General features: G+C 44.7%; 1 protein-coding gene across 11 annotated transcripts in view; it reads left to right on the plus strand.

Annotated features, from left to right (window-relative positions):
* The window catches only part of MAP4K4 (mitogen-activated protein kinase kinase kinase kinase 4), a 151,370-nt gene that overhangs the window by 58,219 nt on the left and 70,666 nt on the right, over positions 1-22,485 (plus strand). For all 11 annotated transcript variants that reach the window (XM_042810293.1, XM_042810294.1, XM_042810299.1 and 8 more), the window contains exon 3: positions 6,560-6,616. In XM_042810293.1, the coding sequence (XP_042666227.1) occupies positions 6,560-6,616 (57 nt within the window). The remainder of the gene's footprint in view (positions 1-6,559; positions 6,617-22,485) is intronic.

The following is a 22,485-nucleotide window of genomic DNA, read 5'->3' on the forward strand; positions in this document are numbered from 1 at the left end:
TGCCGTCTCCCTGGAGAAGCGACTGGGCGGCTCTGCCTTCTGTCTGCCCCGTCTCTCAGCTGTGTAGGTGTCTGCCTTGTTCTGAAGCTCCCTTGCCCACATGGGGACCCTGTCCCTTGGGACAGAAGCATCTTGTGGTGGGCTGCTTGCTATGGGCAGCATTCCTGTGGGGTGGCACCTGGACCTGCGGTCATCCTAACAGTGTGACCAGCTCCAGCCCAGCTGTGGGGTGTTTGGTGGTGAAATAGGTTGGCTGGGTGCAAAATGAAAGTGCATGTGCATCTGTAGCCCTCATCTGTATCTACATGCATGTGTTTTGATCTCAGTTGTTCTCTTCATGTTCCTGCTTACAGGCTTGTTTTCAGCTGTGCTTACTAGGAATAAATCGTTCGGCGTGGAAGAGGCTGTTGCAGGGAGGTCAGGAAAGACAAATCAGAGTTCGAAGGGGTGATTTAGTGAATGCTAAAACCTTGAAGTGAGGTGAAGAACTGTTTTGAGTGAGAGCTGGAAGCAGCAGCTTTTAGCTGATGTTTCCAGAGGAAGCCAGAGGTGCTCTGAGCCAACTGTGTCTGTGCAGGAGGTATTCCTCTGCTCTGTATTTTCATTCTTCTCTTTGTTTTAGAGAGTTTCAGTTTTCTTTGTTTGTTTGTTTGTTTTGTTGGTGTGTTTTGATATTGACCCAACTAAGTTACCGAGCTACATTTGAAAATAAGGAATAATAAGGTTAGAAGCAGAAAAACAGATGGCAGTTCTTTTTTCAGAGAGGATGGGGGGAGGGGACTCCCTTGTGAGAGAGAGAAAAGGGGTGACGTCGTGTTTGGTGAAGGTTGCTGAATCCAGGCATAACCTTGTGGTGGCTGGGAGGAGGGAATACAAGACTGCTCTTCAAGAGGGTGTTTTCCAGGCTGGGGCCTCAAGTGGGCTAACTCAAGTGTTTATTCACCTATTGCCCAGTCAGTTAGTAGGTGTATGAGTGGCCAAGAACCAAAGCGGGCATAAGTGTCAGCCTTGGGCACATGATAGAGTGTTTTGAGGTGGCCCTTTGGGCAGGGTCCTGGGATGCATTGTGACTCTGAGCTCTGCCACTGACCTGCTGTGATCCTGGGAAAGTCAGAGGATGGCTCTCTGCCATGCTTTTCCCACCATTCGTTCTCTTCCTTTCTTTCCTTTTTGCCTATTTAGGCAATGAGCTGTTGGGAGAAGGAAGTGCCTGTGGTGATGTACATCCAACATCTTTGGGGGTGGGAAAGCTACCACAAAACTAGTAATTGAAGTAAAAAGTGCATTGGGCTCTCTCTCTTTTTTTTTTTTTTTTTTTTTTTCCCTGCTTCATAGTGTTGCACTTTTTTCCTCTATTCCTGGAAGTACAGAACTGATAGTAACTGTGTCTTTCATACTTTACAGAATGCAGAACTATGCATGAGTAAATTGTCATTATTATTTCTTCAACAGATTGCTAGGGAGCCTGTGGATATCTAAAGAGGGATAGAGGGGGTGGTGTTTTCTATTTTGCTTTCCAGGCATTTGATGTCAAGTGCTAGACAGGGAAAACACGGAACTTTGTCCCGTCTTTTGACTTGAACAGTAGGAGTCTTTAATAGCTTCTGGTTGGTTTGGGCTTAGTAGTCATCTTAACAGGAAAAAGGAACATTGATTTTGGCCTTTTCTTAACTCTTCTGCATTTCTGCAGTGATGTGCCAGGCCTTTGTACTGAGGTTGTTTGCTGATTTTCATTGTAGAAGGAGCTTCTATGCCAGACAAACTTTATCTCTTTTTCACAGATTTATCTCCATAGCTGGAGCCTGTAATTATTTAGGTTGCAAAAGGCTTTATCAGAACAGCATTAGTTTGGCTACAAAAGCAATGAGGTAGGCTTCTTGCTTAATAATGTTTTATTTTTATTTATTTATTTCTTAACCGAGGAGTTTTCTTTTTCTTTTTGCTGTGTTCTGTTCTATCTTTTTCCCTATTAAAATGCATACTCTATGTTCTCTGCAAGCCCTGCTCTCACTGCTTTTCACAGGGTAGATCTGGTCGTTTTTTGGGAGTGGGAAGAAATGCCTCATAGAGCCTGGGTGTTCACAGCACTGAGTTGGTTGCTGTGAAACTGCCTGTGCTGGCGAGTGACAAAAAGAGCTGGTTGTAAACATGTGTTGGAACAACACGGTATCATTTACTGCACCAGGGTGTGCAACCTAATAGCAGAGCATTGCTCCATGGCCTATTGCCTCAGGCTGGTAGGAGCTTAGAGTCAACCAAGTGAGAAACAAATTGAAAAGTTAATTTTGGCATGGGGGCATTGCACTGAGAGGTGGTGGAGCAGTACGTTTTTACTTGCTAACATGTTTAAATCTGGCCTGCTGCTTATGCATGCATCATAGCAACTGAAATGTGAATTAGTAGGGTTTTTTTTCATCTTGCTTGCTCATCTCTTCTTAATTGTCAGCACAGAATAATGAGAGGCTAGGAAGGTTTTCCAAAGACTGTGTAGTGCACAGGATAATCCAAGTTTGCTAGTTATGAGTTCCACGTGCTGTTTTCCTTCCTGAATTTGTGATGTTGCTCCATATTCTTCTTTCATGCCATTCAGCTGGGGAGCAGATTTCCAGGAACAGTCCCCCAAAAGGCACATTAATACTCAGGCAAGAGGTTGTGTTAATAGGAGAATTGCATTACTGTGGAATATGTGTCTTGGTTGACTAGAGGGGAGAGCCAGTAAATGAACAGATAGCGTTTCCTTTGCATTTCATTTGCATAGTTCTTTGATAACATTAAGACATCTGAGAGGAAAAAAAACCACCCATAACAGTACATTACACTACTTCCCTTTGAACCTTTCCCAAACAATACAGTAATAATGTGTGGAGGCAAGAAGTAGGTGTATTAACTGACTTGGAGAGCGTGGGTAGGCTTGGAATTCATAATGTTCTGCAGATCCTGGCAGTCGACCAAGGATTCCCCTTGTCCCCTCTGCTTTTCAACATGCAGAAAGCCCACTGAGACAAGAAATAAACAGCACATTGCTATCAAATGTGGCTGGGAACATGCATGGATCCAGTCTAACATCCAGTTAAATGTTGCGCTGCTGATGAGAAGAGCTCTGTTTCAAAATCTCCTGTACGTAATGAAAATCCTGTCACCCCCATGAGAAGACACAGGACAAGGTTTGGGGTCAGTAAACTCAGCTCCATTGACTTGCTCATCCTAGCTCTGTGTTTGCCCAACAGATCATTTATAAATAGAAGGGAGCAGTAGTTGTTGTAAAAATATCCTTACATTCCTTCCTCAGGAGGATAAGCAAGTGCTTTATTATGAATAGATGGAAGGAAAGAGGGAAGGGACTGAGGGGAGGATGTGTTTTAAAAACAAAACAAAAAAGAAAACAGCAAGGAGTTTGGGAATTCTGGCTACTAAACTTCCTAAGATGGCCTGAATGAAGGGGACGCATCAGTATGCTCTTGGCCGTGAGGGTGGTGGCCAGCTCAGCTGGCAGTGCCAACACAGAATGGCTTGGATTGGAAGAGATCTCAAAGATCAGTCGCCTCTGTCATGAGGCAGGGTTGCCAACCACATTTGCCATCGTCCCCATGGAGGGGTATGTAGATCCAGGTTGCTCCAGGGCCAGGGCCGCACAGCACAAAATGGTGTCCTGCTGACAGATGGGCTGGCTGCATCACTGAGATGATGCACGGCTGGGCCCTGGTGCTTGCCACCTCTGTGAGGGCTTGGGGAGGTGGCATTGAGTAAGTTCTAATCAACCCCTGGAGATGGAGTCCTGAGGGTGTCTCCTCTTTGGCGCACTCAGCCAATTAACAATTTATTTATTGTTTTTGTTATTAATGTAGACAGAGTTTTCCAAAGTGAAAGCCAGCTATGAATGTCAGAATACCGGCTTCCAAACCAGGCTTACTTAGCCATTTTATCTTACAAGCATAATTGTACCAGCATGCTAATAGTTTGACGAGTCTGTTCTTGAGCAGAGCTGTTGAGCGGATAAACAAACAAACAAAAGCTCTTCTCCTGCTTATATGCTGTGCCTGTGATGTTTTTTTTTCCTCTCTCTCTAAAAATGTTTTTAATAAAAAGAATCTGACTTGAAAATGTCTTCTCACTTATAAATCAATTTGTTATGCTCTCCTCTCCCCTCCCCCAAATTTATGTTGTGGATGCTTAGAGTATGAACGCTCCATACGTTGTGAAAAGGATATACGGAGTAATTTTTAACGATGCTCTGAAATGACCAGGCTTTAAATTTGGCCTGGGATACTGAGAAGCCCACGTTTCCCACAGTCTGCAATTCCCCTGTTTTCCAGTCCCTCAGGAGGCCGTGGGGAGGCTTTTCCCCTCCCTGCTGCAGAGGCAGTGAAGTGAAGCACAAGTGATGGCCACGCTCTGGGTTCACTCTCAAGGAGTGGAGGCACTGGTGGGATGCTAGGAGGCTGGGAGAGGGACGGTGAGGTTGGGGCATGGCCCATCAGAGTTGAGCAGCCTTGCAGGGAGGAATGTTGTCTGGAGAAAGCTGGGAAGCTGAGCCTTTGGGAGGTTTCAGGCTCCTGTCTGGAAATAGTAAGCCCAGCAGTAATTCATAGGTTTAAAATGACAAATAAAGCAAACTTTTTTTTTCCTCATAAAATAAACGGCACCCTGGGGATTTCATGCTCCTTCCTTCTTCTTGTATGCCACTTTTGCAGTCTGGCAAACCATGTTTCACTGTTTTCTTTTAAAGTTTCCTTTTCCTTAGTCCTTCTCAGAGATGTCCTTGTTCCTCTCTTAACTTTAACTTGTTCTTTTTGTATCTCAAACTGTGCTTGCCTGTTATCCTTGGACCTTTTATTTCTCTGCACAGAGTAGCGGAGAACAAGGGCAGAGCTGAGAGAGGAGGCATCTTTCCAGCTCATTGTAAGGCATTTTCCCCTCATTCCTTGGCAGCATGGTAAATCTCAACAAGACCACCACAGCTTTTGTCATTAGGCAGAGGTCCAGGGTGGGATGTTGGAGTTGGAGATCCCCAAGGCTTGCTGAAAGCCTCAAGAAGTAGCGGGGTCAAAGTGAGGTCAGTCTTGGCCATTGTACATATGTTATAACCCTAATTTTGTTTCAAAATCCAACCTAGCTTTGAGACCAAACTGTACAAAGAAATGCATGTAATAACGAGACTTTACAGAGCAGGCAGAATCTCGAGTACAGTAATTTATTTATAGAAAACACGTGAATTGGTTAATGAGGGGAGAGTGCAGCACAATGCAAGTTGTAAAAGAAGCTGGAGGCTGTGAATTCTGCAGCATTTCATCTGAGTTCTTTGTCATGCAACAGAAGTAGCTGGACATTACCTCTGCAGAGGGCATGGCAAAGTATGAAGGGGCTGAGATTTCTCCAAAGGGACTGGTGGTTTGCTGTGCTGTCCTTCTGGGGTGCCAGTCTTGAATATGTAAAGCACTGCTGGATTGTTGAGCTGGACATCCTCGAACAGACTCAGTGTTATGTGAAGAGCTGGAACCATTGCTAAATGCTTGCTAGAAGAAAAAAAAGGAATAGTTAATTGGTATGGCTCCAGTCTCTGCAAAAATGTACCAGAGAAAAATATTTTTTGTCACAAGTCAGCTGTGCTGAGTCGCAGCTCAGCAGAGCTGGAAAGGGACTGTTGTGCTCCTGTCTCCCCTCCGCGTGGTCTGCCCTGTGCCAGCTCTGGCTCTGCTCTGCTTGCAGAGCAAGCCCGTTTAATTTCCTGATCTGCATCCCTCCTCCTCCCTGCCCCGCAGTTTGCTTTTTCTGTGTTAACTTTCTGCCATTTTAGTGATCTAAATCAGCTTATCATATGATCTGATGAGTGCCAGAATGAGCTCGATGCTCATGGGAGAAATATGTGACAGGAGGAGGGAGGGAGGCAGGGGAAAGAGCTCCCCCCTGCAGTAGCTGGGATCTATTAATTCAGCTCAAGCAGTACAGTAAGGGTACTAACCGTACCCTAATGGTGGTGTAGCTGAAGGGAGACATCCTCTTCATCATCAAGAGACAAACGAAGAGAGCTCTGCAGGTCTGACAGATCACTTGAAGAAACTCCACCATTTTTTGTTTTTACTTTTACTTAACAGTGAAGACCAAAGCGGAGACAAATGTACTTTTTTAACTCGCCCAGCTTGTTTGCATTTACCCAGTAGAATACAACCCAGGCTATTCTAATTAGGCACGAATGCTTACAAATAAAATATGTGGTATATGGAGTTTAACATTATAATGCATTAATAAATGATCCATACTTACTATGAGCTTTGCTGAGATAGAAAGAAAAGCGAATGCAATGTCTGTGCTTAATCTTAATGATCATCCTCTTAATGTGGAGATAAAGAATGGGTCCTAAGATTTCTGTAAGAACATTTAAAAAGGAATCTCTCTTCTTTAGCTATCTAGCGTATTTGTTGCTTTTCACGTGAAATAGCAGAAGAGAAGAGTCCAGCACAGCTGGGCAAAACCCAGCAGCTGGAGCTCTCCAAATGCTTTGCTCTGTGTGTGCTCAAGGGATTGGTGAAATGCTGGTGCTGATGCTTCTCTCTCTTTTCAGGGTCGACATGTCAAAACCGGCCAGTTGGCAGCCATCAAAGTCATGGACGTTACTGAGGTGAGTAGAGAAACATTCTGCTTGGGTAGTAATGTGAGTAAAATTCAACAGCAAGAGATGGCATGCAGTTTAGCTCAGGTTTATGTGGAAGGGAATGGTCCTTGCAAGTGAATGTTTGCTTTCTGTTTGCAGGGCTCGACCTCTTGAGTCTGTCTGCCCATTATGAGATTTCTGTATGCTTGTGTGTAGGGGCCTCTGGCCTTTCACAAATTGCCGTGGCTGCCCCCAGGAGCACGTGTAGCACTCCCTTATCTGAAACTTCTCAGAAGAGGGGAGGAAAGGCACATTCCCCACTTCCCACTTTTTTTCTTTTAAATGTAGCATCTTGCGTCTGCTGTACCAAAAAAGAAGGTGAGGAGGCTGCTTGACAGTAGTTTCCCTGGTACATTTGCAGCCTAAAAAGGGCGTACATTTATTCAGAGGAAATGGGTCCAATAAAGTTCCCAGAAGCCTGAAAGCAGAAACATCTGCAGGAACGATGAGCAGATTGCTGGCAGAATTCAGCAGTGTAAAGTAGTAGTTGTAACTGACCCAAGGGGATTTACTGTGGAGCTTTAGATGAGAAAGACGGGAAATTAACCCAGCCACAGAAATAAAAAATATACATCCATGCTTGAATCCGTAGCTGTCATGTAGCTTATACTGTTCAAAAAGCAATCAGTTTAAATTAAGACTTCAAAACAGACCAGAAAAAGCAAGAGTTTTCCCTGTTGATTCCAGTTGTGTTTTACCAAGTTACATCCTCAGCGATGGCTTGAGATTTAAAATTGCTCCTTTTGTGCAATATCCACAACGCCTGACTGATACTGCACTTTTTGAAGTTCATCCTGAAATCAAGCATCTAAATTTTCTAAATTCCTCAGTCTTACATAGACATTAGGGAAAAAATTAGGTTAATGTGCATACATTGCACAGAGCAGGGGTCTTTGGCAAGCTGGTTGTATTAAGCAAAAAACTCTTACAAGGGTATAGCTGCAAAATATTTTCTATTTTGATAGTTTGTGCATGGGCCCCAGCAGGTCCAAATGGACTTGGACAGAAGCTGCCTGGCAAGTGGCTGAGGTGTGATGGGTGACCAGGCTGGATAGAGAGGAAAACAAGAAGGCAGGGATGGGTCAACTGACAGTACTTCAGTCCTATCTCTCGATCTCCCTGTGATCGATGAGCAGTGTGACTGCTGATCTCTAATTGAAGCTGTTGTGTCTGCCAAGAGCTAGACATTCTTGCTTTGTAAGATGGCCTGATAAAAACTGATGTTCAACTGGAAGTTTTCAAAGGCTGCCTTCTCGAGAGGCAGTGCTATTTTTCTGCAGTTAACATGTAGACAAAACAGAGAAGGATGAAGGTGCGTTGACATAAAGCGAATGCTCTTTGCTCAGCAAATGTTTCCATTTGTGCAGCACTGTGAAGTAGGGCAGCTTGCTGGACTGTAGCAGCGAAGGTTTCTTCCATAACAGTAACTCTGGCTGTATTGCACACTCCCTCTGTTTTTAATAGTGTATATTAATCACTAACAGTTGCAATGGAGAGGTTGCACAGCAAAAGGCAAGCAATTGAAAAATGCTGTGTATAGAGTGGCTGAGCTCATGTTGCAGGAGATGGCTTATGTTTTGAAACTTTCTGCAATATTTGGCTGGTTTTGAAAGTTGTATATTGGCACTATCTTCTACCTCATAAGCTCATTCTTTTTTAGGGATACATGGCAGTCAGAGGGAGGATTGGGAGATGTTAGCCCCACGCAGTGTAGAAGTGTCGTTACTCCTACGAGTGGAGCTCATGTGTTTTTACTTCAAAGTAATGAGCCTGTGGAGGCCAAAAATGTGGTGTAAATTCTTCCAAGTCATGCTAAGTCAACTCTACTTTTTAACACCAGGCATGGATGATATTCCCATAGGATATTCCTGTCTGCTCCTGCTGCCATCAGCACTTGGCTCCCTGTCTGCATCTCCGTATTTGTGCTGGCACCAAGGCCTAAGGGCCAGGTGGTGACCTGGATCAGCGAGCAGGCCACAATTCCACTAAAAATTCACTCACTTTTCTCTTCCTGATGGTTATTTATAACCTGGATGAGTTTGCTGCTGTAGTTTAGCACGTAGTCTTCACTACGATGAATGTGGCATGAGATTGGGAAAGAGCCACTGATGGTCATGGATGAGAAGGGGAGGAAAGAGCTCAGATTGGTGTTGTTGCCAAAGATGGCCTTGCCATCCAGGTACTGCTTGGTTTTCTCAAGGAAGGGTTTCCTGAGCATCTCCTTTACTGGCAGATCATGTTTAAAGCAGCTTCTTCATCATTCTAGCTGACTGCAACTTATGCAGACATTTAAGAGCAGAGAACATAAGGATCTTCTCCACTTGCTTTCATAGCTTTGTTTGCACGAACTGCTCTTGAGAACTAATGGTAACTAACTGTGTGTATGTGGGGAAAGAGGCTGGAATGGAAACTCTCCTAAAAAACTGAAATTGGAATTTTTTTTGATGAGCAGCTACTGTGGCTCTAGGTGATTCGTGCCTCTGCACATGTATTGCTGGCAGTATTTTGTGCTTAAATGTTGCTGTGGATGATATCTGATTGTTTTGTTTAACTGATGCTGAGAACACACACAAGACTTTCTTTCTTCTCAGGTACCTCTGATCCAGTGCTTGCTTTGCCAAACACTTAAAAAATTAGAAAGCCTAATGTGTTGGCAAGCTCTGTAGGCACGCCTCAGATTTTCAGTTTTCAAGGCCCAATTCTGCAGTTCCTGCATTGCTCAGGATCACCAAGGTTACATCAGCTCTGTAAAGCTTTGATGACCTGAACAGAAGGAATGTCCAAGTCAAAGTGAAGACTTCCCGTAGAAAGTTTTGGTTGGCACAGAGAAAATGAGGTTGTGTAACCTCCAACTAGCAATGCTGGAAGAAACATTATAGCTCAAACTGTACATGGTGTTTTGGTAATGCTCTTCATCCTTCCCAGCTTTTCTTGTGGTTTTCTATTCAGATTTTAATTTTGAGAAGAATGGTGGTAAGGATGAGAAAAGAGGAGGTGGGCTGAAGATATCAGCTTGATCTTTGAGTATATTATGACTCGTCAGTACTGCTGCCTGAAATGGTGGGGGATGTCGACGTGCAGCTTTGCTGTCTCTTCCACTTTTCTCTTCTCTAAACAAATTAAGAAAAGCTCTGTAAAATCGTGTAGGTCTGTATAAATCCACAGATCTACAGCACTCATGCAAGCACTGAAAGATCTAAAGGTCTGAAAGCCTTCTAATAGTATGGCATGCATGTAGATCATACTTGTGCTGTCTGAGGGTGAATTTGGAGCACATGTAAGGGTGAAAAAATGTCACTGGAACATAGAGCAAGTAACAACAAAATACCAGTCTTCAGCAATTGAAAGCTGTTCTGTCTGTTGGGTGAGCTATCAGCATATACACACTTGAAAAATTGTTTTCTAAACTGTATGCATGTAGGCTGAATCTCAGGCTTGCACGCATGTTGGTGGGGAGGCTTTGTTTGAGAGGTTCTTGCAGTCTGTCTTGAAGCTTTTTTATGTAAGTGACCGTTCCTTATGGGGCATTGTTTTGGAAAAGGCCATGTTGAGTAAGTGTTGACCCCTTCCCAAAATTACTCCCTCCCATGCTGCTGGGTTTCCACAGGCTGCTTGCTCCATACGGTCGGTCGTTCAGCTCTGTAGCACACCAAGTGAGCGTGACTGATGTTATCAGATGCAACACAAGTATGCTGTGAGATTTGGCAGCATTCACTGGTTAGTTAGAAGAATCCTTTTCTATTGTGAAAAAAAACAAAAAGCCAAAACACCCTAAAACCTCAAACCATTTAAAACCTTAGCAAAGCTTACTTGGCAAATTTGTGTGCATCTGAGCTTGTTAGCATTCTATCCTAAACATGCAGCTCGACTCTTTTGGAGGCCTTACTTGCAGCTGCACAGTTGTTTCCAGTGTCGGTCCTGTGTTCCACTTCCAGAGATGCTTTTCTGTTTGAAATCTTCAGTAGCTGATTTTGAGGAAAAAGCACAAATCACTTTTTCACTGTTTGTTATAACCCTGACGCTGCTGCTTCTTCCTCCTACCTCTTCCCACACGTTCTCTTGGCATCCTCTGGGAAAGTTTTCCGCATGCCTTTTTAATAGCAGCATTTCTCAGCTCTTGTGCCCAGTGTTTCATGACTTGTCCAGTCTAGTCTGTGTAAGATTATGCTAAGTAAACAACTGGGTACTGTATCCTGATTTATGAAAGAGGCTGCATTGCTTTTAGTGCTTGCCTGTCTTACCCTTTCTGTACATGGTATACAGAACAATGAAAAACCCCAAACCAAAACCTCCAGGCCTGCACAGAAGTATGTCTCATCTCATGAACTTCGGTAGGAGAGGTTACCAGAATTATTCATTGCTGCCTTTCCAGCTCTGCTGAATGGTTTTTATGTTATGGTAGACAAGTCACTTTGAGTCTTGTCTGCCTTTTTCTGATGGTCCATACGGTGTTGCAAACTGTGACATTACGGACTATCTATCCTTTGCACCCCGAAATTGGCCTGTGGAAAGACTACAGAAGATAAGTGTTTTGTGTTCTTGTGCACACAGGCAGATTAAATGAGGAGAAAACAAAAATAAAAAAATAATAAGCATCAAAAGTTTACCCTAACTTTTGTTATTTTAAATGAAAACAAAACAAAACAAAACAAAAGATAGTCTATGGATTTTGATCTTTTAGTGTGGAGAAAAAAAAAGAAGTTGATGCGTCACTCTGAAAGACCATGAATGTATGGGTCTTCATGGTAGCATGCAATAGAGCTAGGGCAAGCCAGTCTGAAGAAGCTGAATGTGGGCTGCCTTTTGAGTATGGAGACAAGAGCACACTGATTTCCCTGGCTTAGAGCAGCTTCCTTATAGCACTAGCTTATCGTCCATGGCTGTGCTTGTTCTTAGGTTAGCCAAAGCAGACTTGAAGCCAACAGTGCTGCCGAAAGCTTTTACTCTTTGTATGAACTGGTTTGGGGAACCTAAAAACAAAGGTCATTCCCATGGGGAGTGCTGGCACTCTGCTTGTGTGTCCTTCAGATGTGAGCTTGCTTAATACTGGTCGGTACAAAATTTTGCAGTCTTTGAATAAACAGTTACCTGGCACAGCTATGAAATAACTGTTCTGTGGAAAATGAATAAATAGGAAATGCATTTACAGTGTGTGCAGCCCTACTGTCCAGTCCCTCCTGAAGCTGATTAACCTCTGATCTCCTCTAGAGATTTAGCTGATGTTAAAAACAAAACAAAACAAACAAACAAAAAAAAAAACTGGTCACTTTCTGTTGCAGGTCAGAGGAAAACAAAACTGAATGGTATGGTCCCTTGAACTCTAATAACCTGGTTTGGAAGATGGTAGAGAAGAGCTAAGATAGTCTTGCAGGCAGTGGGGCAGTCACTTTGCAACTGCAAAAAGTATGTTTGGACATAGTCCAATAAACTTTCCTGATGCAGTGCTGGCATCAGGTTGTACAGAGGGCAAACTTTCACTCTGCTCATCCAAGCGCTGGGGTGGTTGGTGAGACTGTTAGGCTAGAGAAGCTTATTTGGGAGGAGGGGGGGAGGTGTAAGATTTGGTGCTGCTGTAGGAAGGAGGCTCAACATGCTTCTTCAAGTGGGGCAGGAAGCCCTGGGTGTTATTAAGCATTTTGGGAAACCATATACAACATGGTTTGAATGGAGAGAGCTAGCACTTAGCATGACTGCTCCAGTAATGAGCAACTTCACAGTGGTACTGTGTGGTTGGGTGGAAAATTTGCAACAGGGGAGAGAAGAAAAGAGATGTGAAATGTTCATACACACGTGTTGCTCTACTTGCTTTTTCCAGCACATAGTTTCTTAGTATAAGATTTCCACCTGAGCAAAAGACTGCTTGCATGCATGGCCTGTTGCCAGCTGTCCTTGCGGGTGGATCTCCCTCTATATATTTTAACATGCTTGTTTTGGAACCTGACTGTTTCAAGGCTGGAAGAAACAGATGTTTTCTTTCTGCCATAAAGATCCTTGAGGGCACCATTGCTGCTTCACTAGCATCTATTACCTGTTAACAGCCAAAGAGCTTTGAATGTGAGGACTTAGCGTGGTTCATTTAGTAGCTTTTGCATTGGATCTCTGTATTGAGAGGATGTAAAGTCAGCTGTATTGACTCTGTCTTCTCATCGCCTCCTGCTTTCGGTCTGATCTGCAAGGCCTCATCCTATCTAGCAGAAAATGTTTTGCTCCTGCCCCATAAATTACATGCAATTTACATTGTAAAGACGTCCTGACTCTGTTTATGTCCACCTAAAGGGAACTTTGCTGTAGTGCAGAAGAATCTCCTCTCTTAGGGAGGCAGTGGTAAAATCCTGCCTGCCTAGCCATAGGAGAACCAGGTAGCACCTTGCTGTAGCACAGCTGGCGGTGGTCAGGGTGCTTCCCTTAGCTGAGCTGTGCCACCAAGGTCTGTTATTACTGATCAGCGCATGACAGACTCTGTACCTGAAGCATAGTGCCACGGGCTGCACGGGCTGCAGCTGACTTCCACTGGCAGATGGGTGGCAGTGCATCTGTGTGTGAAGGTTTCTCAGCAAGTCTCCAGCAATTCAGACAAGCCTGGACTTGCTCCTTAAAAATTTTTCCTTTGGTCTGTTGGTGCAACTGGCCCAGCATTCTGGAGCAAAGAGTGGAAGAGCTGCTGATGTCTGCTGCTGTCCTTACAGTGAGTGGGACAGGTGCTTGCATTCCAGCATTTGGCTATTTTTTATCAATCAACACTGAAAATGCAGTTTAACTGCAGGCCTGGTACCTGCAGCCACCCAGAGACCTACAAGGAAGTCACTAATGGCAGTGTGATTTCCAGGTGTATTTGAAAGGAACGACTGCTGGCATCTGTGGGAGGGAATCCTAATATCAACCATGGTGAAATCTCTGTGTGGCAGCACACAGCTGCTTTCACTACCGCAATATCTAAGCTCCCTGGTCACACCTGTGCTGACACAAAGCTGAGTACTGCTGCATGCAGGCCCTGCTGAGGGAGCTGTGGCCTGGCTGCGTGACCAAGAGTGTGTTGGAGTTGTCTGATGAGGGTCAGCTTCTATTGGGAAACTGTGCTGTGTGGAGATAACAGCAAGAGGCATGGGGCTGCATTTGGAATATTTTCTGTCAAATATGCAGCACGGCTCGATTTACCGCTGGTGAATCAGACACACTGTCTGCTCGGGGAAAACAAGACAACTCTGTCAACGCACTGTTAGAACATGTGTGCTCTTGTCAGTCTGGGCTGAAATAAAACCCAATGAGAGCTGTGACAGAGCACCGTGCTTTAATTTTAGCAAGTACCCAGTCTGAAGTGGGCTCTGCAGCAGATTCCTACTGCCGGCATAGGCGGCGGGAGCACAGCTCCAGCTCCCGTCTTTCAGGGGTGAGCTTTACATTTTGGCATTAGGATCAAAGACGGGAGAATTAATTTGCTGTTTATGTTAAAAGGGATATATCTCCTTGAAATGTAATCTTTCCTGACTGTGTTTAATTGTAGTTTCATCAACCCCACCTGCCTGGGGGCTCCTCCTGTTTCTTCTGTGACATTCCGTATTTTTATCTCAACTTCCGAAGGAAATGAGGCTTCTCGGTGGTAGCACGTGTGCCTCCTTGCCTGCTCTTCCGCCCAGTGCTTTTTAGGTCTGCTGGCCAACATTGGCCAAGCTTAATGAGGGAGAAATTCCAAAGATACGAAGTCCCAACGAGTTATGTGAAAGCTGGCAAGCGGCGCCGAGAGGAGAGCGGGTGCAATTTACATCCTTTGCGCCAGGTATGGCAGACAGACCTCAGCCACTGGCCATTATCAGCTGGCTGTCCACTGTTCTGCAGTAAATCAGGAGGAGAAAGTAGATAACTTTTTTTAAAGAGAAAGTTCTAATGCTTGGCTTTCAAGTGCGTGCTGCAGCTACAGGAATGGATGCAGGGTAGCGCATGCAAATTGCTTTCCAGCATTTAAAAATCTCCCTCTCATTCCGTTTTTAGCTTATGGGTCTACAAATAGAATTGCACATTTGAGATTATCCCATGTGATCTCTCTTGTGCTTTGTTTTTAACATGTGTGTATGTATATATAACCGTAAAATAGCGATGTTGTTCTCTAATGTTTAATGAGAGAGAAATGTTTGCTCAAAGTCTCTCGACAGCACTTCTTTTGCAAGACAGAAAGTTTGAGTGATGTGTAGGGAGTTGTTGGCTGAAATACAGTCTTAAAACCCAGGTCCTAAAACTGGAGATTATGGCAGAAAGTGCTAATGTGCAAGGACATGGGAATTTGTTGTACTCCAAGCTGACTTGTAACCGTGATTAACACCCCCCTCGTGCCTGAGAGGAAAGCATTCTCTCCCCTGATGCCCAGTCTCTTAAATATGCAATAGAAAGCACATGGCTGAGCTAAGTGTTAAAAGAGCCCTGAAGATGCTGTGCAAACTAGTTTAGCTGATTGGTCTAGAAGCTGCTCTTTGTCTCCTGAACCTAGAAACATCTTTTCCAGTAAGGGGCTTGTGTACATTCCTGTGGATAGGTTTAATCCAAAAGGGATTAAAGCCCAGAGTGTGCTTTGTGTAGTCTCTCTGGCAGAGAATATTTTCTACTGCTAAATAAATCTGCAAAGGTGTTGCCATTAAACTGCAGATAGTTGTTTCATAATAAGCACATGCAGTTCAGTTTTGTTCTCCTGTCTTTGCTTTCTCTTTTCATAGGATCCTGCTTCAAGCAGGAATAAGATGATGGGAATCTGGCCAATAGGGTGTCTTTATGTGCTGACTCCCAGTTATCTTTTCCGTGTCAGGCTTTTCTTCTCAGATGTTTTGGTCTGAAAGAGGTATCTCTGACAACAGAGAGAAAGGTGCAGAAGGAGCTGCTGTTCCTACTTAGGGAGCACATCACTTGTGTATTTTGCATTGTGCCCATAAGGTAAAACGCTAGCTTCTTTACCCAGCACTGCTGATGCAAAAGGCATGGTGAGAATTCAGCAGCCTGGTTGCTTGCACAGAGCTTTGCTGGATGACGGAGGCCTTTCCCTCTGCCAAGTGTCAAGGTCAGTTCCAGAAATGAACTTTCAATTTTTTGCGTGTCAGTGGATGGATGAGGTGTTTTTGCAGTTTGTCATTAGAGCAGGGATATTTTCCACTATAGCTCTTTCTTCCTGAACTGAGCTTCAGTGTTTGATTCTAGTTTTACGTGAGTTGGTAAGAATTAAGTGGAAATCCCAGTGTAAATGCAGCAGCCCCTATACCTTCAGATAACTGTTACTAGCCTGGCAAAGCACCTTGGATGTGCATGTGAGAGCGAGACGGGAGAATGCACGTGATTACTGAAAATGGCTTTCTGATGTGGAACCTTTGACCAAATGGAAATGTAATTGAGAGAACAGATCCCGGGCAGAAGGTGGAGTGAGCACCCCGGCTGCCTGCTTGACTCCCCCTGTGCTAACCTGTCCTCTTGGCTGTGGCCGCAGACAGCGGGGCTGTGCTGACTCCATGCTTTGGAAACTGTGAGCACAGGCAGCACCACTAGGGAGGGATTTCTTTGTCTTTGGCGTATTTTACTTTGATAGCCTTTTCTCTAGCATTTACTTAATTTTCTCTCTTTTAGTCTGTGAGAGAAAGCTGTTTTTGTAAGGGTTAGACGTTTTTCAATTTGGGAAGTGTACCTAGCCTTGATCTGCAACACAAATTGTTAACGTGTTGCCATTTGTACTGTTCTTGTAGAAATGAAGGAATCAGCATATAAATTGCAAACTCTTTCCCTTTCTCCATGCATACCAATGTAAACAAACAAACAAACACCTCTATAAATGAACGAAAGGTTTTCTACTCTCAGGGAAGAAAGGAGGAACAGTTTGTTTTCTATTTATAAATATTCAGATAGCGTGGTCTTCGCAGAACCACAGGGTGGCTGAAGCTGGCAGAGACCTCTGAGTTCCTCTGGCCCAATGCCTGCTCCAGCGGGGCCACCCAGAGCAGGGTGCCCAGGATTCCTTACAGCCGTGGGGCCGTCTGGGAGTTGTGCCCACACAGCTATGGCTTTGCGATGCCTGGAGGAAAGCTGGTCATGCTGTCTTCCTGAGGGCCTCACTGCATCCTCCGCAACCACCTGCAATGGCTGTGAGGGAGGGTTTGCAGTGCTGCGCACCTGGGGGCTTGGGAGAGAAGTGCCAAGATCTTCTGCAGGGATTCCCCCACCCTCTGTTTCTTTCTGCTGTGCAGCAGGCTATTTTTAGGCTGCTTGCCTGCCTCAGAAATTACTTCACTTTTTGTGTTGGACCACTTCCATAGCGTTCATTGTGATTCTGAATTCCAGTGTTTGGGATAATGTTAGAGCAAAGAGTTGCGGGGTGGCGAGTTTGATTCAATGATAGAGCCAGAAATTTGCACTGAGGCAGCGTGCCAGTGGCCTCTGAGCTGGTGACCCACAGGAGACTGGCCTTGTGAATCAGGGTTTGGACCATGCTCTGTATTTGCCAACGAAGAATCTTCTTAATCCTGGGTTTAATGGTCCCTTTGCTGGCAAATGGCAAAAGAAAGTGACCCAGGAACAGCTTGAGCCAGGTACCCGAAGCAGATCTATCTCTGAAAGACACCCATTTGCTTTAAGTACAAAATGAAAAGCCCTGGTATGTGTATGCTAGTGTAGTGCCGTTGCTAACGGACTGGATATTGCTGTTTCTTTCTCCAGGTGTTAGATAGATATGACTTAAATCATGTATTTATTTGATAGTGAAACGGTCCTGAGATACAGGAGACTGTTATGTGGGAAACAAAGCTTGTTTTAACATTGCTGCTTATGATGCATCTAGCAGTTTGCTGCTCTGAGATGCAAAAGCCAATACAGTTACATCTATTATAGTTTAATTTCCTACAGCTGGTGGATAAAGCAGAAGAATATAAAGCGCTGGATTTGGGCAGAGCATTATACAGTTCAATAGAAAGACCTTCTGACACAGTAGCATCCCTGAGGCTGTGCTGTATCTGGAGGGCAGCTGAGACTCGCTGGCATTTAGTAGTAGTTTTTTTTTTTTAAGGGGAAAATGAAGATGTTTCTTTTACTGGTCTTCTCTGCAGTTCACCAATGCATATGGTGAATATAGTTGTGGGAACTCAGGAGTGTTTGCAAGCTGTATGGTTAGTGGGCAGCAGAGTGCGTGCCTACTGCTAAAGCTTAACATATATGGAAAAGTTGGATTCCAGTGTGTGATGGAAAAAATAATATGATAGTATCAAGCCCACATTGCTGTGAGTTTTTCACGTTTTTTTCTGGATCTTAATTAATAACCACTTATAATGAATCAGTGCCTCTTTTTTGGATTACGGGTCTAATCCACAATCATTCTGAACATATCCATATATCAGTGGCCTTTGGAGTGCAAGTAGCTTCTTAGATTAGAGCACGGACAGACAGTTTCTATCACCCTGCTTAGCGTGACTTCATGAGCTGTTGTGTCCTCTCTGAGAAATGGCCATCTTAACTGTCTGGAGAGCAGCGATTTCTTGTGTGGTCTTTTTGTTTATCTAAATTTGTGTACTTGTTTAGTAAAAGTGATCGCCTGTGTGACTGCTGTACTTTGGGCCATCACTAGAGGGCTTCAGATTGAGAAAATGATTTGCCTACTGCCTGACAGTGGGAGCCAGAAGTTTCCTATGAAATCTGGTACAGTAATGCAATGCTGACCCCTCTGAGTTAATGCTTACTGGTGTTGAGTGGTGTTTTTGTCATCTTCTATTCAGATAAACTAGTTTCATCCCCCCTTTTTTTTTTTTTTTCATCTTTTTCTTTTCCTTTTTAGCCTTGTTCATTTACCATCTTTACAGCATGAATGATCAAACAGGGCCTCAGCAGCCATTCCATGTGTGTGGCGAATAGGGCTGTGATTAGGTAGCAGCAGAGGAACAGTTTTTTACAGTGTTCAGCACCTCCCCAAAAGGAAGAGGACATGCTGTAGAGGTTGTCAGTGTGGAACATGCTTACTCTGAAGGCTGGTGCTGCAGAAACACATTGTGTGGTGGTGGTGAAAGCTGGGTTGTGACTGTTTGCCTTGCTATACATGCTGCAGCTAGGTACAGCTTCTGGGGAAATGTGTTTGATGGTGAAGCAAAGGCATGAGGGAATAAAGGCTGTATTGTATGAAAGAAAACTTGAGCTGGATGTCTTGCTTTGAAGATGTTTGCCAGTAAGTTGGAGAGTTGCCCTCAGCCCAGCCTACTTTCAGTGAGGAAGTTTTATAGGGTCATGAAAAGAGGCAATGTCCTTTTTTCCACAGTGCCTTGTTTTTGCTGAAGCAGCTCACATGCACTGTCGTCATTTCTTGTGCTTTGGATCGGAGACTCAGTGTTCACCCAAAGAGAGTTCCGACTTTCTTCGATCTCTCTCCATGGTGTGTGAACTTTGGAGCACATAATGGGTGCAATTCAAAGCCAAGTGTGAGCTCTTTGCTGCTGATCACTTTGGCAGAAACTTCTAGATGCTTGGAGACTGCAGATGGAGCTGATTTGGGGAGAAAGATTTTCAAAACAGGGAGGATAAAAAAAAGCACCCACAACCTTCAGAATTCTCTCTACAAAGTTTTTGTATTGTTTTGATGACTTCATAATAGCCTGCCTGTTCTTCCTTTTCCTGTTCTGCACCCTTGCCCCTCACTCTTAGCAATTCACACCAGCCAGAGTGCAACTAAAGGCTTTTCCAAGCAGAATGCCATTTGTTGGTAACCCGGCAAAGATGAGCTTAACTAGTTCAACCAGTGCTTTGTATGAGGCTTTCCTTTTTGATCGGGCTTTGGGATTTCTACACGCCTCTCTTAGAACGACAGCACCACAGGAGTCCCTGGCCATGACAGGCTTTGTTTGAATGCCTGTAGTCTGGCAGAAGCTGACCTCCACAACACATGGTCTTTCACTTAGCTGCCTCTCTCCTGCTATTGCAAAGATCTGATTGCTGTGTGTGGGATTTCTCCTTCCGCGATGCTTAGTAATGTTTCCAAACCGACTAGTGGCTCTGTTCCTTGGTGGCGGAGCTGGAGCTGGCACGTTTGGTGCGATCGCTCCCTTTGTGCATGGCTTCATTGTCAGACAGCTCCGCTCTGAGCAAATCCAGTGCCTTAAAGCACATCCTCCTGAATTTCGAGGCTCTGCACACAGTCCAGGTTTCCTCGTTCAGATGTAAATGGCCCCCTCCCCACCCCCCAACATTTTCACTGGGCTTAATTGCTCTTTGTTCCATCTCAAATCAGTGTGATTAAAGAGATTTTTCAGACTGTCACTTCATCGTGTTACAGGACTAGCATAATAAAAAGTCGTAATATCTGTTAGGGTGAGTACCCCAAGCATAGAATTACAGTCCTTTTCCTGCTTATGAATCATCTTCCCAAGAGACCCTGTGGTGATAGCATTTCTTTTGTTTTAAAGGAAAAGTCCCTGAGAAGGAGGCCGTTTATTCAGATGAGAGAGGCCGTCTGTTTTTGTTTCTTTTTAAACATGCAACTTTCAGATTTGTTCTGTGTCTGTTCCAGACGCTAACATTGAGCACTGCTCCCGTGCAGATGTCAGCGGGTTGAAGATGTGGCCACTGGGGCCACTGCAGCCTTCCAGTACGTAAAGGGAGCTTCTAGAGAGGAGGGAGACTGACTTTTTACTCAGTCTGATGATGGTGGGACAAGGGGGAATGGTTTAATCTAAAAGAAGGGAGATTTTTATTAGGTGTTAGGAGGAAATTCTCTACTCAGAGGGCGGTGAGGCGCTGGCACAGCTGCCCAGAGAAGCTGTGGTGTCCCATCCCTGCAGGTGCTCAAGGCCAGGTTGGAGGGGGCCCCGGGCAGCCTGAGCTGGTGGGGGGCAGCCCTGCCCATGGGCTTTGAGCTCCCTTCCAAGCCAAACCATTCTGTGATAGGTCAGATTGTTTCTAAAGAGATCAGATTGTTCTCGTAGGGAAGGATTTCAGTGAAACATGTTCATTTGCAGCCAAGTTGCTGAGTGTCACTTTTTAACAGTGGAGATGAGGAGGAGGAATGAGCTGGTAACTACATCTGAAGGCTGCAAGTGCTGGGAATGAGGGCGTGAAGCTTCCTACTTGGGAGGTGGCTTAGCAGAGATGTGCGTGTGTTGCTCTGCCGTGAGGACCAGCAGGCAGCCATGCCATAAGTCATCATGACATGGTGCTTGCCAGTCAAGAGGATGCTCTTGGATAGGAACAGGCTGCTCAAGGCGTAGCTGCCTGGGGATGGGGAGAAGAGACCAAAGCTCCAGCAGACCTGCTGCACACACATCCTCTTTCTGCCTGCCTTTCATTTTGAATACTCGGACTGCTCGGGAAATGGAATAATCAACCAACCGACCCACCCATCTACACAACACCCAGCCTGCAGTGCTCTCCCCCCACCACAGGGACAGTCCCTGTTGGTGTGCCTGTGGATGTGCACTTATACCCTGTGCAGTTTTTGTTTCTGTGTGGTCTGCCCCACACTCAGTTTCTTTTAGAGGCGTTGGGATTGAGTTAGAGCCAGCCTGGGGAGGGGGATTTGAGGCAGGGGCTGTTGGCAGCCCTGGTTTTGCATGAGGGAACAGCAGGGTGATGCAAGGGCTGGTGACAAGAGCTGGGACGGGGAGCTCCAGTCCTCCAACTCTGCTGTAAGCAGAGGCTGTCAGGGACTCAGCTGAAAAGAGAGAGCCTTGTGCTAGGATCAGGGATGTTTGTTTTTAAACTGGAGAGAAAGATACTGTAGCAGCTCTGATTTTTGAGATGAAATACTGTTTAATAATCGCAAGCTTGTTTGCAGCCCAGCAGCAGAAACAAACCTGTACTGTAATATTAGGACCCAACTATGTTTGCTCCAATCCTATTTTCTTGGCTGTTAATCATGGTCTCTTTTTCACCTGCCCAGCTAAGGGTAAATGCAGCTGAGGAGCTGAGGTGTGATATTTTGTGCCAGCATTTATTGCTTTTATTTATCCCAATGGAGGCGGAGGGAGTGTCCTTCTCAGGCAGGCAATAATTATGTGGTTATCAGCAGCTTTCTTGCTTGAGAAGGGGAGGAGGGGAGATCAGGAGCTGCGACACCCTGTCTGATAGATGGACACAAGCATCTTGTGGCTCTGTTCATTGTTAATTCACTCCTGCAGCACCGCTCAGCTGTGAGGTTTCCAAGCGTGCTTGGCAGCACTGACAACAAAAACATCTGGTCCAAGAATATAGTTCCCTTCTGCTGGCAGCTGCATGAAAATGATTTTGTACATAGTGGCGTGGTGCCAAATGCACTTACTGGTACACTAAAGTGCACAGCCTTTATAGCGCTTTGGCAGCACAGGGTGATTTTAAATACCGTGCGTAAGTCAGCATGAATCTACCAAAGAAAATCAAAACCTCAGCGATTGGTTTTTATAGAGAACTTGCTTATCAAGTGTGCACAGATGTGGATCTAACTCTGTACCTGCCTAGCAGCTGCTCCTGTCCAATTACAAAGGAAAAGCCTTTTGGTAACAGCCCTGGTTGTCATCTGTCCTCTGGCAGGGTTTGGCACGAGCATGAAGGAAAATGCCCCCCAGATGTCCCTGAATTCCTCTGTTGGTGGTTGCTTTATTTGTTGCTGATAGAGATAGTCTGTCTCCTCTCTTGTTTTAGAAAAAATGCAATGCATGCCGAAGAAAATGTTAGCTGTGAATTGAGTAGTTTGTGTGTCTGCTGGTAAATTATAATTTGAGTGATTGGACCTAATAATTATAGAGTCATCATCATCATCTTGTCAGTCAGATGTAAATTACTCTATAATGGATTTCCTTTTTGAAAAGCTGTGTTTCCGAGTGCGAATATATTTTAGAGTTAAAATTTAACACCCTTATTCCCTC

This window comes from Centrocercus urophasianus, unplaced genomic scaffold (genome assembly GCF_019232065.1).
Source record: "Centrocercus urophasianus isolate 14NV4802_14NV808 unplaced genomic scaffold, USGS_Curo_1.0 seq_12, whole genome shotgun sequence".
Lineage (NCBI taxonomy): Eukaryota > Metazoa > Chordata > Aves > Galliformes > Phasianidae > Centrocercus > Centrocercus urophasianus.